Source organism: Nestor notabilis, unplaced genomic scaffold, assembly GCF_000696875.1.
Source record: "Nestor notabilis isolate BGI_N333 unplaced genomic scaffold, ASM69687v1 scaffold4466, whole genome shotgun sequence".
NCBI lineage: Eukaryota > Metazoa > Chordata > Aves > Psittaciformes > Psittacidae > Nestor > Nestor notabilis.
In genome coordinates this window covers 7,258-25,054 of record NW_009933156.1, presented here as the reverse complement: position 1 = coordinate 25,054, position 17,797 = coordinate 7,258, and the positions used below count along the sequence as shown (strand labels likewise).

The window sequence follows — 17,797 nt, the reverse complement described above, 5'->3', positions numbered from 1 at the left end:
ACTTCAGGGATAGAGTGCAATACTGTAGCCAGGGGTAGAAGCACTCCTTGTGGTATCTGTGTTTGTGTCAACTCTTTCAGAGAAGATGGTGACAAAGTCACTTTGTTGATCTGCCTTTATCAGCCATGTGCTGGAGAACACGTGACTCTCCTTGGACTTACGACTTAACCTTTCATCATAAATACTATGGCTTTATTGTCAAAACAGAAGGTGGTTTATTTACTGATTACTCTTGCTGTACTTTTACCCCTGAAGTCATCTGTAACTAAGTGTATATACAGTTCTCTTAAAGTTAACCCTTGGTGCTTGTGGCCTTTAAATGAGTTTGGAAATAGTAGTAAATCTTTAAATAAACAAAATCTTTTCTACAACATATCAGTTCCCTTTTTCCAAAATACAACAAGAATGCAGTAATGGTTATTTTTAAGCAGCTCTTCTGAATGGTATTTTGGGGATACTGTGAACTATCTCTATGTTGTTCCCTCTTCATCACGATTCTTTGTCCTACCCACAGCACCACCAAGAGAAACTTCTGCATTATCAGTCATGTGAAACACCATCAGTGCCAACTCACCGTGCTGCCCACTGAGTAAGAATATCTTGCCGTATCTTGTGAGCAAGTTAGCTAAATATAGATGTGGGGCTTTTTTGACACATAAAGGGATCATCAGTTTGCCTCAGAATGAGCAGTTTATGGGGGATGAAGAACATATATTGTGCTGATTTTCCTAATGCAATAGTAAAATACTAATGAAACAAAACATGCCAGTCCTAGCAAGTCGTACTGCAAGATAAACTTATGAACTGCCATTGAGCTATTACAGTCAGAAAAATGTCTTAGCATAAAATCCTCTTAGTGTCTTCAAAAGATCATAGAATGGTTTGGGTTGGAAGGGACCTTAAAGATCATCTAGTTCCAACCCCCTGCCATGGGCAGAGGCATCTTCCACTAGACCAATGTGGCCTTGGAACACTGCTAGGGATGGGGCTGACATAGCTGCTCTGGGCAATCTGTTCCAATATCTCACCATCCTCATAGTAAAGAGCTTCTTCTTAATATCTAATCTTCCTAATATCTTATTAATATCCACCCTCTTTCAGTTTAAAGCCATTCTCCCTTGTCCTATCACTTCTTGCTCTTATAAAAAGATGACCAAGACTAGTTCAGACTAGCTTATTATAGAAGCTTCAAAATACATCTGAGGCTTCACTTCCAAGCAGTGTTGATTTACATACTGCATAGGACACTATAGCCCAAAGTCACAATTAACATTTCAGACTCAGTTCCCTATTTAGAAGGCAAATAGTATTTAAGCTTGACTGAGATGATTCAGAGAGATTCTCTGCCATGGAATGCCCCAACATTAAGTATTTGATAGTATGTTGGAATTACTTCAAGTGTTAGCATCACCGTACCTGCTAAAAAGCAAGTTTCCACAGCTCCAAAGTATTTGTTAAAATAGATTCAGACGCGCTGCTGCTTTACATGCATTTCCTTGTGATCTTCATTATTTTTAGATGTTTCTTCTACTTCCATTAAGTAATCAAAAATATTTAGGAATGCTGAATGAACAGAACCTCATACAAAACACTCTGTTAAATTCTTCTTTTCTCATCCTTTTGTTTTTTTAGAAGAAGTGTCCATTCTTCTCTACTTTTTGTAGGAATGTCCCACCATCTTTACCCTTATTCTGTCTCTTCCTCCAGTATTTCACGGCACTTTTTTATGGGCATTTTTGTTTGTTTATTTTTAAAGAAAGCCTTCAACATACAGCCAAAATTACACAAACTGAAGTTCTGCTCAAGTAAAAAACACACACCAAATACCAGAGTTCCAATAAGAATACCCTACTATAATATTTCATCTCAAATCCTTTTTGTATTGCTACAGCATTTCACAATCCTTTTACTGCTGCTTGCATCTCGCTTTCCTCCAGAGAAGCAACAATTGCTATCGCTGTTCATCCATTTTCAGTTTCTAGTATCATCAGTCTCTGCAATCAATTTCAACAATTAAGGTGTGTTCAGCTGCCCTTAGGACCTAAAAGCACACTGTCTCTCTGTGGAGGCAATAGCCATTAAGGCTATTTTTTCATAGTGCCTCATACTTGTAATAGCTGTAGGTAAGGCAGCATGTCTCACTGACATATTCCCTCAATGGATCCTTGTTGTACACTTCTGGGAAACCCCATGGATAAAAGACTTAAAGGGGAAAAAAAAGGAAGAAAAAAATGTGTTCAATGGCATATTTTCTCTTTTCCTATTTCCTACCTAAATTCAGAACCTCTCAAGGTAGAAAGAAGGGCTGTAAATACAGAAACAAAGTTAAGATCCTAAAACAATTTAGGAAGCAATTACCTGATTTGAGTGCTCAAGGCAACAGAAGATGCTCTTGGAAAGCCAAAGCAAAAGTGAAATTACTGCTTAATTAATAATTGCTTGATTTTGTTTCGTGAACTTCCTTTTGCTTTAATTTAATACTTTTTATTTAAGACAGGTCAGTGTCTTTATCCAATATTTATTTACTGCAGATTTTTGGAAAAAAACCCACAACAAGTTCTAGAAAGCAAGCATACTTGGCAAAGCACAAAGATCATACTGAATACTAACCAAGAGCCCTAGTGAGCTCCTATGGAAGTTTTAAGAAATCACATGACTGGGTAAGTGATAAGCAACATTAATAAAGGCATCAAGTAATGTACTTTCTGGATGAGTTACATTTTGCTGCAATACCTCAGCTCCAGAATCATCCGTTAAGAAGCCAACATCAGCACCCGTTTCCTTTCTCAAACCAGTCTGGAAAGCAAAAAGCTGAACTTTGTATCACTCCAGATGCACCTGGACCCTAGCCAATCTTATTCACCTCATGATTTAAAGTTCAGATTCCCTAAACAATGGTGACTGCTATTCTAGCTAAAACATTCATCACAGAATGGTTTGGGTTAGAAGGGACCTCGAAGATCATCAAGTTCCAACCCCCCTGCCACTGGGGGGACACCTACCATTATCATGTCCCCCTGCTTTTCATTTATCCTTCAGGCATACTGGACCATTAAGCAGCAAATAAGGATACAAGACAGTCTGGACCAAGTGGCTTACTTATCCGAGTTATTCCCACAGCACCAGTCACCTCTCTGGTTTAATGACAGACACACAGATGGGACGAGCTGAAGGTGAGATCACGTCTCTCCTCTCTAGGTGTTGTGGACAGTGTGAGAAAGGCTGGTGGATGCTGCTGTGGCTCTCGCAGTGCTGGCATGGCTGCCAGCACTTGGGACTGGTTGCCTTATTGCAGCCAAGCTGCTTGGGCTTCAACTTCTCTGCCAAAAATGGTGCTTTTTCACAGAGAGAGAGAGAGAGAGAGAGAGCGCGCACAGTGTCCTCTCAAACAGGATTTTACATGCTAAAATTAAAGTTATGCCTTTGTTCTGCAGTAACATCTCAATTATTTTAATAAGTTCTCTGTATGATTAGTACTAATAACCACAAAAAAGGCAACAGCCGTGAGTTTTTATTGGTCTGATGCTAAGGAACATGACAGGCAGTTAATCTTGATCTCCCTTTTATTTATATTTTTAAGACTGCCTGAACAGAGCCCGCCTGTGAGATTCGTTAGTTCATTTTGTGAGCTATCCTTCAATAGCTGACAGGGCCGAGGAATGGAAAAGACCTCTGTGACAGTCTTTAAACAAAATCAAGCACCACTAAACAAGAGGCAAATAAAGTAGACCACTGAACCCATGATTATTTGCATCACTTATAACTGTTGTGTTGTATTCTCTCCAGGATGGTTAGGGAATTTAAGAGTACAATTACAAACATAAACACTCCTCAAGAATCACAGTTAGAAAACAGAAACAACCAGCACCCAGCTGAGCAACTCGAACTGAAAATGTTCTGTGCACATCAGGTTGGTTTTTCAAATTGTAACTTAAAGATTCCAAGAATTGAAACAGAATTATTTTACGCAACATCATATGTACTGTATGCATGCATAAGCATCTACATTTTCTCACAGAAAGTCAGGACACTTGATGACAGGGATCCACTGTCAAAAAAAAAAAGCTCAACACATTCTATTTGAAACAGATTTTGATTCAGAGCTGCTTGTACTTCGAAAGCTGCCTGCTGCCCCCCAGGCAACGGGCTGGCTGCAGCAAGAGCCCAGGTGGGAATGCCAGGAATTTGCTCTTGCCAAGAGAAACGCCAAGAACTACCCTCTTTGTTTCTGTCTTTACCTGCTCACACCTGAGTTTTCTGCGCAAGGCGGATGTCATAAACACTGCCAAGAGCTGCCACCACATTTAGCCTGTTAGATCATGCCACTGGCAGCTCCTTCTATACTTGGCTAAGCACACTGCAAACTGCAACACCTGACTTGCTGGAACCAAGTTTTGCAGCCAGCAGCATTTAGTTTAGCATTTGTTTTCCTCAGGCCAAGTCAGCACCTATTTCTTTCCTCAACAAGAAGAAAAAAAAAAAATCTGACTTGCATTCTAGGCAAAAAATAAGCAAGACACTTGTCATATGTGTTTCACACTTAATAAATCTTAGGGTTTTTTTAAAGTAATTCATTCTGTCAGTCACCTTACTTCAGACACGCTATGGTCAATATGGTCACCCACATACCCTGTTGCACGATTTAAAAAAGCACAGTTTAAGAAAGGTGCAAACAGCTCTCAGATTATCTCCATATTTAGCCGTGATTTGCAAACATGAGCTCCTGCGGCACCCAAGGAGTGCTCTCGCTGCAGGCAGCCTCACAGGAGCTATCTTCAGCCAGAGCATTTGTTGACAATTCCTCAGTTCCTTGGAAAGTTCAACATAAACACACATGCATGCTTCAGATGTTTCCACACTCACCATAGAAAAGCCGTGTTTAAGAGAGGTCCAGTTCTAAAAGTCTTCAAGAAAATCGGTGCCCATGGTGTGCCAGTTCAGCTCCAGAGCAGTATGGCACAGCTGCCCTCAGGACAAGCAACAGAGACAGTCGCATCACCCTGCCTCTGCCTGGGCGGCCCCAGAAAAACTGCCAAAAGGAGATCATGCCAGTGGAACAGAACATAATCCAAGAGGACACAAGGAGACAGTTTTGAGCATTGGTACTGGTGAGTGGAACATTGCGTCAAAAAATGGGGATTTAAATCCTTGCCAGGAGACCTGTACAGGGCAAGGAGTCACTGCATCCTGTCACCACCTAAAGCTGTGAGGGATTACCTGCCTCCCAAGGTAGGTAAAGAGGGAAGTCTCTGCAGGAATTACATCTTCTTGCCTTCCCTTATCATTAAGTCTTAATTTCATAGGGAGAGCTGCAACGCTTACGGACAAGACCTTTGGAAAAAACATCTAGTATGGAAGTGATAAGCAATATAAAACAGGGGCACCAAAATATGGCGCTCGTTTACAATCAGGACCTGCTATTCTAACGTCTGTCACTTCACAAAACAAACCTTAGGGGGAATAGGGAAAGAACACCAGGATCAGAAGAAAAGTAACACTTTACTTCCCAGTCACACACACACAGAGAAGAAAAAACACAACTTGGGCACACATTGAATAGACTTCTAGAAAACTATAACCAAAATGTGACAAAATCTCAAACCAAATGCATCAAATAGGAAAGGAGGAACTTTGACCAAGTGAGGACAAAACCTCCTATAAATACCCATTTCAAGCAAAACTGATTTTACCTTCTCAAAGCTACCATGACATTCCAATGTATAACTAGTTCTGCTCCCCTACAATTAGAGTTAATGGAAGGTCCTAAATACTTCCTGTATTGACTCATCATTCTTGTTATGATTTTTGGGTGACTTTATCCCTGAAATCAGGGCTGTAATACCTCTCTTCAAAAAGTTCCTAATTCAACTAGAAATAACATGCAACCATTTCACTCGATTTTTTTGCATGTCAGATACCAGAAGATGACAAAAGATAGATAAGTAGCAGAGTACTCAGAAGGTAGTGACTTGGATCTAAAATATGGAGAGACTTAACTCTTAAACACACGACTGTCTGTATGCACAAGAGCTGATGCAGCTTCCTGAATAGTCTGCCAGAAAACATAGGATGGAATAGTCTAGTTGAGACCAACATAGACTGGCTGTAGGAATAACTGAGCTGCTTGCAAGATTTGACTTGTAGTCTCTCTTCCTCTAATCTTTTGCACAGATTAGAAGAAGAATGGGATTTAGACACTGTTTCTAAACTATTAAATACAGAATATCCAATCCCAGGAACACCACCACTGGGGAAAAACAGAACAAAAACCACTAAAACCCCCAGAAAAATCAACTGAACTCTGCACAGTAGAAATCACTGAGCCATAGGCTCAGGTTGTAGCTATCAAAATGGCAGGTTTGGTAAAAACTCCTTTTATTTACATGCATTTTAAGAGATTATTTTAGTCCACTTCTGCTTGAGTGGAGCAACTTCATAAGCACAAAGATATTTTAAGAAAAACTTAAAACTTGTATAAACTTAGTATTTTTATAAGAAACTTCTTGGATTGTAGCATCTAAAATAAAACCTACATTCCTTAACCTAAAATTTTTCTAGTGCATTGAAACAACACAGCTGCATAGTTTTGTAAGGCTATTCCTTAAAACACCTTTAACTGAATCAAATATAAATGTTGAGTAAATGAGGCATATTAATATCACTGTTGGCATTTTAATAAAATCTGAAGTTAATATTTTGATTGCTTTCTTTCAACATTTATTTTATGCCCCCCAAAATCTTACTGTTTTACAGATACAATTACATTAGACCTTGCTGCAGTTAAAATATCACCATACAAACCAGAGCACCATGGAGCTTCGCAAGCACATTTCTTGAGCCAGCACTGAAAATAACCCACAGGAAAAGGCCGTTGTTGAGCATATAAATGGGTCTTTCATCAATTTTCATGTCACATTTGACTTTCTATTCTGTATTTGAGATACTCTCTGGAGCTACACTTTGTTAACCTGCAATTTATACCACAGTTGGCAATCGGAGACAGAGCATGTGTGTTGGAGGCCAGGGATAAAGGCCAATATACAGTGACACTACATTAACTTAGCTTCCCCCATCTTAAGGAAAAGGAAATGCATACAAAGAATGCCAAAATCAGTTAAAAAAAACCAACCACAAAACAAACCCCCACACAAAAAAAAACACAAACCCACAGCATAAGAGAGGAAAGAACAAGATAAAGCATTGGAGATGCATCTATGAAAGCGTGTGACACCTGAGTTCCTGTTATCCATAAACAGGGGAGCAAGGAAGAAAGCTAAAGAACACAGGGGTTTTATGTGCTGCTTTGCTTACTTCAGGCTCCTCCGCATCACTCTAAGTCACCCTTTGGCTAAAGGCAAGAGCTGACATGCTGAGCTGGGGCGACGTCATTGGGAGGAAGGACAACAACATCCTTGTATTGTACCAGGGGGATCGATGGGAACAGCAGAGTTAGGACACTTTTGCCATCTGTGGTGAGCACTTCTTAGGTGGGAAACAAAGAATAGTGCGGTTTACCCTCAAAATGGCTCTTTTAATGCACGTGGACTGCACGCATGCAAAGGTTAACCTGAGGTAATTTTCTAGATTGCACCACACTGCGACAAAAGTAACCACCAAACCTTTTGGAGAACAGCAGAAGGATTTGCCTAGCAGCTGGGCAGCACACCCCAGCAGTGAGTACCTCATTGCCGGCACTGCTGCCAGCTTGTTACTTCTCATACAAGCACACCCAGCCCCAACCATGCTTGGTAAAAAGATAAAGTCACAAACTCAAACCGTATCTATTTTTATGTAGCACTTGTAATACAGCCAATAAATTAGAAGTCCTCTATTATTGCACCTCCATCTCTATTAAAAGTTTCCATATGTGCTGTGTCCCAGTCAACCTGCATTACCCAACTCTTTCCTTTACAAAAGTCAACAGAGAGCCCTTGAAAAGAAAGATGAAAGAAATAACAAAGACAAAAATTCTCTTCCATAGCAATATTGGAGATCGTCACAATTGTTTTTATCTCAGAAGACCTTTCAAACCTTTTCCAGACTGGATTGTATACTAGAATAATGGAGTTGGCACTGGAAAAATGCAGTCCTCTGACTCCTGGCTCACCCTCATTGGAGAAGGAGTGCATCAGACCTCAGAATCTTTCTGAATGTCAAAACAGATTAAATCAGCATATCTCAAATGCATTTGGATGAGAATGTGTCAAGATTTTTTTAAAGCAAGAAAATTCCTATTTATTCTGATTTATTTTTTTTTAAGGGCAGGGGGCTAGCATACTTCTCCCAGATTGCTTCAGAACATTGAAGTATTTTCCCAGAGTGCCTACTTTCTTCTAATATATGCATTTTATTTCAGGTTGTATAGCAGACTAAACTGTAAAGCTGTATAACTGAAAGCCATTTCAATACTAAGAAAAACTCCTTTTACTGGCGAAGCAGACCATGGAAACACTGATTTGCACGAAATTTCCTGCAAGGAAAAAAAAAGAAGACCCAAAACACCCCATATGCTTTCCTGAGCAAAAAAGTTCACTGCGAGTCTTCATACAGTTTCACATGCCACCCTAGTAGCATAAAATAACTAACTTGACACTACAAAATAAAGTAATTCCAGACCCATTGTCAGTGGGTTGACTGACCTTTGGAGAAAAAGGAGCTCTGAGAGTGGCTTACAGCCCCAGGATGAGGGTCCTACCATCTGCATGCACCCAATTCTGTCCCAAAGTCCTTGTGTCAGAACATCACTAATCCCAAGCAACAGTACCACCACTTCTCACCAATATTTCCATTTCTCTACTGGTGTAGACTCTGATTAGACACCCCTAATTTCATACAGAATTTGTCTTTTCATAGTCTGTAAAAGCAAAACATAAGTCAGCAAAACAGCATGTCTGGTAGCCAAGAATTGCTTTGTTCATTCCCTGCTCTGGAACACCAGAGCTGCGACTGCCAGTTAGGCTTTGCATTCAGCCTTGCGGGGGACAGGAAGCAGTCTCTGAGCCATCTGACTCACTCTTTACTGACAAGCCCTCAGAGTTGGCAGAAGCCTACCAGCTGCATAACATGTACGTGAGAAAGTGAGGTAGGGAGGGGAAAGAAAAAAGGCAGGCTCAAGGAAGCAGCATACAAAAAGAAGGCCAGTGATAACACAAGACTGAAGGTAACGAGGACTGACAGGAAACCTGAGGAGCCTATTATCAAAGCTATTCTATTAAAACCTAAGATACAATTGCAGAGAAAGAATTTAATGTACAACTAAGCGTGGCAGAAGCCAGCCAGAAGCACAGGGGAAGACTGGAAGATAGGACATGCCTGCAGAGATGAATGGAGGAAAAGGAACCTGCCTTCTTCAGATCAAAACCTAATCCATTATCATTTTTAAGCAGCAGATGAAATCCAAAAAAATCTACATACCTGACCTCTACTTATTAGGAAATTAGATCCTCCAATAAAATGCAGTTAAAAAAAATAGTGGGTTTTAATGCATAAATATGACACCTTCAATACCTAAAATGTATTTTGTGCATTCAAATCTCAGTGTAAGTGTTTGAAAACTGTTTTTAAAAGCTGTTTAGACCCTGCAGTATTATATTAATTTAGTGTTTCTGAATGGGAATTTTGCAATTGGGAAAAAAAACCCCAAACAACCAAACAACCCAACCCAGACCCTTCCTTAAACACTGCATTTATTTGGTGCAATATTGCTCATTACAAGCATGTCTCAACCCTAACAAAGTTCAGTACATCAAAAGGAGCATGTATCAAAGCAAAGTGCTTAACCACACAGATTTCAATACTAAATTCAATATTCCAGGAAGGCTTTCACGCACACTTAATTGACCTCTGGGGACTCAGCTGCCAAAGCAGAATTTAGACCAGAAAACGAAACTTGTATTTTGCACTGAGATGCTCATTTCTGGAAAACCAATAGATTATTGTAAATCAGCAGGGGTGGAACAAATAGGAAAGAGTACTTAATTAAACCAACATTAAGATCTCAAGGCATTATTGCCACATGACACAACACCCCTCCACCCCAAGCCCTTTCCAAAGAATGATCCTAGCTGGAAACACGACACAGCTATAGATTTTGTCATAATCAATTAGTAGTCATGTACATTTGCAACATCTTGAAGGAACACTGTCAAAAGTCACCAGTAAATACAGTCTGCTACTCCCTGAAGGGTGAAGGAGCAGACTTACTCCACCTGAAATACAATTCTCTTGCCTAGAACAACATTACAAACACCTACAGGAAGCCCACAAGATCCAGAAAAGTTTAATTTTCTGTTTTCTGCAGCATGACAGATGTTCCAAGGCACGTTCATTGTTCCTTTGCATCTTTAGATTACTGGACAAATATGCACTCAATTTTACTTTTAGTTTTAAGGCTGATATGAAATAACTCAAAAATCAAGTGGTAAGTGACAACTGATACCCACCATTAATTATCCAGGCCCATCATTTGCATTTAAATCCCTGTGGGAAGGCCTAAGCAAATGAAATGTATCCAAATTTAATAAGACATATGAAGTTCAGTTAAGAGTGTCAGAAACTATTACCATTCTCCACTAAAGCATACTGGTTTCACCAGATGGGATCAGGAGGAAATGTCTCAGTAACCACTAAAGCAGTGGGTATATTATGAGAATTTTATTTCTTCCTCCAGAAAGAGATGTAATATGAGGTGGTAAAGACACCATCTAACTCTTCCGGTAACGGCAGACCTAGCATTCAAACTTAATATACCGCCTATGTGCTATTATGACTAGGAACGTAGGCAACCCGTGTACGAATTTCTCAGAAGAACAATCTCATTTGTACATTGGCTTTAAGCGTAAGATAACTTGCTTTGAGATGCCCATTAGCAGAGCATTACAGGAGCTTCATGTGCCAAGGTCTATGGAAAAGTTAAGTGCGTGTTCTGACAGGCTGGGGAAAACACAGGCAGTGATTATTTCAATAACATCAGCACTGTTTCTCTAACTGGTTTTATAATACCACCTGGCCCAGGAAATGATAAAAGGCTCTCAAAGAACTATGCAGAAAAGGTAAGATGACATTGATAAAAAAGCTTCAAAGGATTTGAGATAACAGTGGATGGGAAAACTGCAGAAGCTGCCTGGCTGGCTCTGTCTGGGCAAGGATCCTTACACCACCCAAGTCAGAACCAAGAGGAATACTTGTACCTACTCTTCCTAGCAGCAGCTGAGCCAGGTCAGGAGACCTCTGCCCTGTTGTGTCCCCTTTATTTCCTGGGGATTTGTTTGTTCCCCGAGATCTACTGAAGTAACTGCAACCATTAATTGTTTCCTAAAGGAGTTTCTGACTCTGTAATTTAGATTAAAACAACCACTTGTACAAAGGGCTTTGGTTATGGTTTTTTATGTGTGCTTTTTAAAGAAAAGCACAACACAAACCCAGTTATGCCAAGAACATATGCTTAGGGAGCAGCTACAGATGTGCCAGCATGCAAAAGATCACTTAAACCCTTAAATCACCAGTGGTACTGAGGAAAGTTTGCATGAAGAGGGAAGAAGTATAAATCTCCCACACGCAGCCAGGTAACAAAACTATGGAATTTCACTCAACGAGCAACTGCAGTCTCATGTCTACGACGCTTCATACAGCAAAACTGTCCTTTTCTTTTCTAAAGCAGATATTCACTTGGATCCTGAACCACAACATAAACCAAAACAGATTGCATAAACATATAAAATATATCCTTATTTAAGTTTGGTCTCACCCTTCTTAGGTAAAGCAAATTAAGGGAATACCAACAAGACTGTAGTCAAAATCCCTGAAAGATACCCAAAGATTAGATTTAAACAAAAAGCATACACTTAGTCAGGAGCTTAAAGTATACCAAACACAAAACCACGAAACACCCAACTGTAAACAAGAAAAACACTCAACAGCCACATGAATAAATACACCAGTACCAAGCCCATAACCAGAAATCCTACTTCCCATGAGAAGGCTTCATGCTTTCAATCAAACACTCCAATGTTGAGATTATCAACTCTCTAAACAATCATTAACATGGGATGCTACTTAAAATATTTGCCTCCTCCTGTATAAGATGACATGGTCCCCTAAAGTATGGTCAGCTCTCAGATTCTTTGGAACATATGCACGCTACACACACATTCAAAACTCTCACCGAAAAATTAAGTTAAATGTAACTATCTATAAGCTAGCTCATTTATTATTTTCATTATTAATATATTCTCAAAAGTGTAAAGAAGTTTGCTGGGAACTATAAAATATATAGGCTGCATATTTCATTCAAATCCTTATTGCTGATTTGAGATAAACCTTTAGGATCTGTAAGACCAACTGATTAGCTGAAGTTAAGAAGTTAAATGATACCATACTGGGTGAAAACAATGCTTCACCTGTTAATACAGTCTAATGGTCACAGTAAGTGATGCTATTTAGGGAGAACATATGAGTCTGGCCATTCTCTGAGGCCCATTCCTCTTCCCAGCATCCACAGCTACAGTACTACAGATATCAAAATATCCGTTCCTGCCTTTTCCATTTAGCATCTGTTTTGGACATATCTATGAATTGGTCCAATCCCGTTTTGAATATGATGATGTTATCTGTCTCCACCACCACAATGAAGCACAGCAGCAACCTGCAGAGTCACCAAACCCCTTCTTTCAGTAATACTCTGTGTGAGTCATGCAAAACTTGTGCACCACTATCACCTCTGCTGGGAGCACAGGGAGATACGGAAGACTCACTACATTCAGGGAGAGGCAATATCTTTTGCTATATCTGAAAAGCTTTCAAGACTTGATGAAGAATACCAAAAAGCTTGTCTGCTCTCCTCAGCTCTATCAGCTAACCTAAAATCATATTAATTCCCCCTACAAACCTAGCAACTATGCACTCTATGGACACTTACTCAACTTCATCCTGAGAGAGTGGTAAGGTTCATTCCTCCCCATTTAACTATTCTTAGATACAAGTATGTGATTGTGTCTGATTTGCTTTAATTAAATCCAGAAAAGCATATAGTTAGTTTCCCAAATTCCAGTCATACACAGGGGATAACTAGCTTACTTTTCCTCTTGACTCTTTACCAAACAGAGTTTTCAGAACAACAAAAGCATACAGAAAAATATACAGCAGCAACTGTTGTGCTGACATTTCATCAAAAGGGTCAGCCTCTCAACTCATCATCTAAACACATTTACAATAGTCAGGATTGCAATGGGGCTCTTGAACTTCTCTTTTCTCTTTACCTGCCAAGTCTCAAACGCCTGCTGGTAGCTTCACAAGGCTCCTCAACTTCATAGAAGCCAGGGCTCTGGTCTTCCACACTGCTCGAGTTCTGCCATTCAAAACACAGATCTCTCCTAGCACCCACAGCAAAAGGCAAATTCTCATACTCAGGTATTTCCTCATAGTGACGCACGTTCTCATACTCTGGAGCACAAGTGCTGGTTACAGAATTCAAATGCATTTGTGACAAGTTCTCTCCCGAAAGTACATGCCCATCTAAAGACTCCAGCCTTTGGTTATTTCGCATCTCAGGTTGACTTCTGTTTCTCTGCCTCTTCTTCTGTAATGCTGGACTACTTATTTCTATGGAAGGCAGCTTGTTAGATTTAGCTTTCCTTTCATGGCCTACAGATGCTATATTCCGGTTGTTTCCACCTCCATACCCATCCCCAGCGGAAAGGCTGGCAATAGCACCATCCATTGACTGGCTGCCTTTAGATAGAAATTTTTGGAAGTCACTTTTCATTAAGCAAACTGACAGTTTCATGTTGAGAAACTTTTTCAAGCTATTCTTCTTTTGATGGTCTTTGCAAGGCTTGTCTGTCCTTTCCATGTCCACAGAAGAGAGAGATTTGGCCCTAGGCTTTGTCACAACAGTCAAGTGGTTGAAGCTGGTAGCAATGTTAGCAGTTTTTAATGACACAGAATTTCCTGAAAATGGAAGAATAGGATGAGGTAACTTCCAGACGGGTTTCTCAGAAAGACGCTTGGGTATGTCACAGGATGACAGTGCGCTTTTCTCCTTGGCTGGTGGATGTGTGAAATGAGATCCTTCCAGAACACCATTCGATTTGTCCTCACTGGAGTTGTAAGAACTTTTCTCCACAAGCTCTGCTGATGCAGCTTTTTTCAGCACACCAGCAGCTGGAAGGCTGTGCCTCTGTGGTTTCTTAGGAATGATTTTTGGAGAACTTTCATCCTTTATTTTAATTTCTTTATCTTCCAATTTTTGTGGGGAAACATGAAGGCTATTGGAAGTAGACAAGTGCTGACTGCTAGTTAATTTGAGTTGCTTTGGCAAACTCATGGACAAAATATCACACCTGACAAAGTTAGTCCTTTTGTCCACAGCATCTAGCATACTGGTATCATCTGTCATCTCATCCATGGAGTTAGCTAAGTTATAGTCTGCATTTAAAGAACATTCAACACTTTCCACCAAATCAGAAGTTTTATGTGACAACTGAGGCAAAAGATTCTGTGAAGTTGACTCTTCTGTAGCAGGTTCCTTCACCTGATGCATTTTGTCTGCATTGCTTTGAGTTATCTCAGATTTTTCAGGATGAAGCACTTCTGTGTTATTGTTATAACAAACACTTTGACCAAGGATATTAATTTTTGCCAGCTTTTTAAAGCTTTGGTCCACAAGCCCAAAGGAATCTTTCTCTGAATTAGATGGTTCCTTTCTCCCTTCTCCTGTGGTGTCTATGCCATCCTGACGGACTAGACATGCAGCTCGTGGCTTTCTTGGTTTAGGGATAGGAAGCACTTTGGAGCTCAGGACTGAAGATGTTTCAGAGGCGGCTTTATCAGCATCTGCTTTCATAACTATTTCACCTGAAAACATACCATTGCTACCTACATTTTCATTTTCCAGGATTTCCTGATCCAATGGGCAAGAGCAATTGTGGTTATTTTTAGTCAAATTAGCACAAATTTCAGACATTTGAAACTCCGCAGCAGTGTTTTGTTGCTTCCCTTTAGCTACCTCAGATGACAATGAAGACTGTACAAGTTCCATAAACTCAATTTTAACATCATTCTTGGAACTGCTGGCACTGCTTTTATCAAGTTTATCTGCATACCTGCGCCTCACAGGACTGCTGTTAGGAAACATACTATGAGTTAGAACATCCTTAAGTTTCTCTTCCAAAATGCTGGCTTTCAAAACAACCTGATTTCTGTTTGCCAGTTTTTCACTGTGACTATCCCCCAAAGCTAGTGTGTTTTTTTCACCATCTTTGATGTTCTCTAAGTTTCCAAAGTGCTCAAAAATGATCTGAGTTTTACAGGTGTTCTCCCCATTTCCAAGCTTATGAAGGCATTCAAATTTGCAAGATGACATTGGCAGAATATATGCTGTGTTACCAGTACTCCCTTCCGAGGCTTCATTTTTATAGTTCAAGTGGTCTAGCGTTTGAGAAGAATCTCCCCTGTGCTCCTCAAAGCTTTTTGTGCTTTTTCGTGTAGATGATGGAGGTTTAACTTCTGGAACAGATGAGCTCTTGAGAACCTTTGGTTTCGGTGCAATTGCTGGCTTGGTTTTCCTTGCTGTCTGTATAACACTAGAAAGTACAACATCGGGCTTCGGTGCAACAGGTGGAGGCGCTGCCTTGTGTCCTACCACAAATTTGGGTTTGGGGGCCACTGGCGGCTTCTTAATTTCTAGGAAGGATGGAAAACAAAGATTTTAGTCACCATCAGCCCACAGAACAACTTCACCTGCAGCACAGTGTTATTAGTTATTTGTAACATTTAAATCATGTGATCTATGAATCTCAATGTGTGTATATATATTTTTTCCTCTTAAAAACAGGTCTCTCTTCTCTACTACTGCTTTTTTACTAGTTGCCTTTCTTTGTTTTAAAAGGCACAATAATCCAAGAGTAACTTGTCTGTTAAAAAACAGTTTAACTTTATGAAAGTACATGTCCTTGCTTAGATGCTAAAGAATTATGCTAACAGAAATAGCAGATCAGCCTGGGTTTGCAGTTTCAACTATTATAATATCATTTTAAAATGGCATCAACATGTTAAGTGCCTCTTGTATAATAAGCTATGAAGATAACAGAGCTGCTAGGGTAACATCAGGACAGTTCAGTACCTTCCCCTACCACCTTTGGAAACGTGTAACCAAAAGTTCCCCTTTCCCTTCCTGTTCTTTTCAAAACAATATTGAGATGGATTACCGTACCAGCTGTAGAACTGGCACGTCACTACCCACAGTTCAGTGAAATGAGTCTGTGGTGTGAAGCTAATGCACTAGTTTGTAGCAAGTCAGCACTTTCCTACTGTAAAAGTAAAATACTATTTCTGTGCATCTTATAAAATTACTCTTCCCAACATGCTACTGTCTGACCTAGAAACAGTCACCACTGCTATGACTTATGACCCACTTGACAGCACAAGACGACAAACCCTGGGAAAGGTGGACAGCCAGAAAAGGAGCACATGAGGAACTAGGAGATTATGAATTTTGATCGTGTTGTTGGTTTGGGGTTTTTGTTTGTTTGTTTGGGAGGAGGGGGGTTTACTGAATGCCTGAAACATTTTTATATTGCAGGAGGTCATTTATGACCAATTTATTTCCATATGCTGGAAAAATTTCAGATTTCTAAGTGCTCTGAGTGATTTCTGACATATGAAAATTGACTTATAAAGTAAACAAGTTCCTTGTTCTGGGTTTGGGGTTTTTTTTGGGGGGAGGTTGGTTTGTTTTGTTGGTCTTTTTTATGTACTACCTCTGTTTTTACCTTTGTTTTGAATAACATTTTGTCATACTTTCAGGAAGTCATACACATGTTAAATAAAATACTCAAGAAAACATGCTAATTAATGTTTCACATGCAAGGAGACTGGGTAAGCCCTTGATTTATTATCCCCTTTGAACTGTGGGTTTGGTGTTTGGCTGTTTTATCATGATTATTATTATAGATGTGCAACTGTAGCCTAATATCTAGCCTAGAAATACAAGAATAAATTTTCTGGCTTGATTTTTTTTTCTGGTTTGGATTTTCTGTTTGTTTGAAAGAAACCTAGATGGTACTAAAAAAAAAAAAAAAAAAAAGAAAAAAAAGCCAGATGCCCTCAGTTGTAAGCATTTCCCAAACACTAAGCCACTGCTCTAAGCAGACGGCCAGAAACAATGTCTCTACTATAGAAACAGGAAAACCATGTTTTTCTAGGACATGAATCATTACGGGCTATCCAGACTGACCCCACTTACACTTAGAATAGCTGTCTTTGCTGCAGATACATTAGGAAAGAGATAAACCCAATGGCAGAGGCATTTCTTGAGACATTTTGCAAGAGAGAAAGCTGAATTTCTTTCCAAAGCTCCCTATAGCCACCCACACAGCTCTACCAGCTACTGCAAAGGCTGTAGTACCATCTTTGCTTTCTGTCCAAAGGCAGGTTTCCCACAGAGTGAGGAATTAATAGTTTGCTAGGAAAAACTAAATAAATCAACCCTTTGAATGGGCAACTACTGATTCTGCAGAAGAGTGTACACTCACTCCAGACAAGGCACTGCCTATTCAGTAGCAGAAAGAAGTGATGGCAATAAAGAAGCCTGTTTTCTACGGTAAAAAACAAGTAACAGATGCCCAGTTTGTCACAGAACACAACACAGTAGTAGACCTGGGCCATGTTCAGCAACATTTATTAAGTTATTAAAGCTCCCTGAAAACAGGAGAGAGACAGTCTGCTTGGGAAGCCTTCCTGATGCCCAAATGAAAGAAACAGATTGCAGAAGATAGAAGAGATTAAATATTGGCTAGGC

General features: G+C 39.8%; 1 protein-coding gene across 1 annotated transcript in view; it reads right to left on the bottom strand.

Annotated features, from left to right (window-relative positions):
- FGD6 (FYVE, RhoGEF and PH domain containing 6) overlaps positions 1-15,738 on the bottom strand; it is a gene marked incomplete at its 5' end in the record, with an annotated part of 59,223 nt that extends 43,485 nt beyond the window's left edge. Inside the window, 2 exon segments of the mRNA XM_010016721.1 lie at positions 13,257-15,705; positions 15,708-15,738. Of these exon segments, the coding sequence (XP_010015023.1) occupies positions 13,257-15,705; positions 15,708-15,738 (2,480 nt within the window).
- Positions 15,739-17,797: the final 2,059 nt, after the last annotated feature.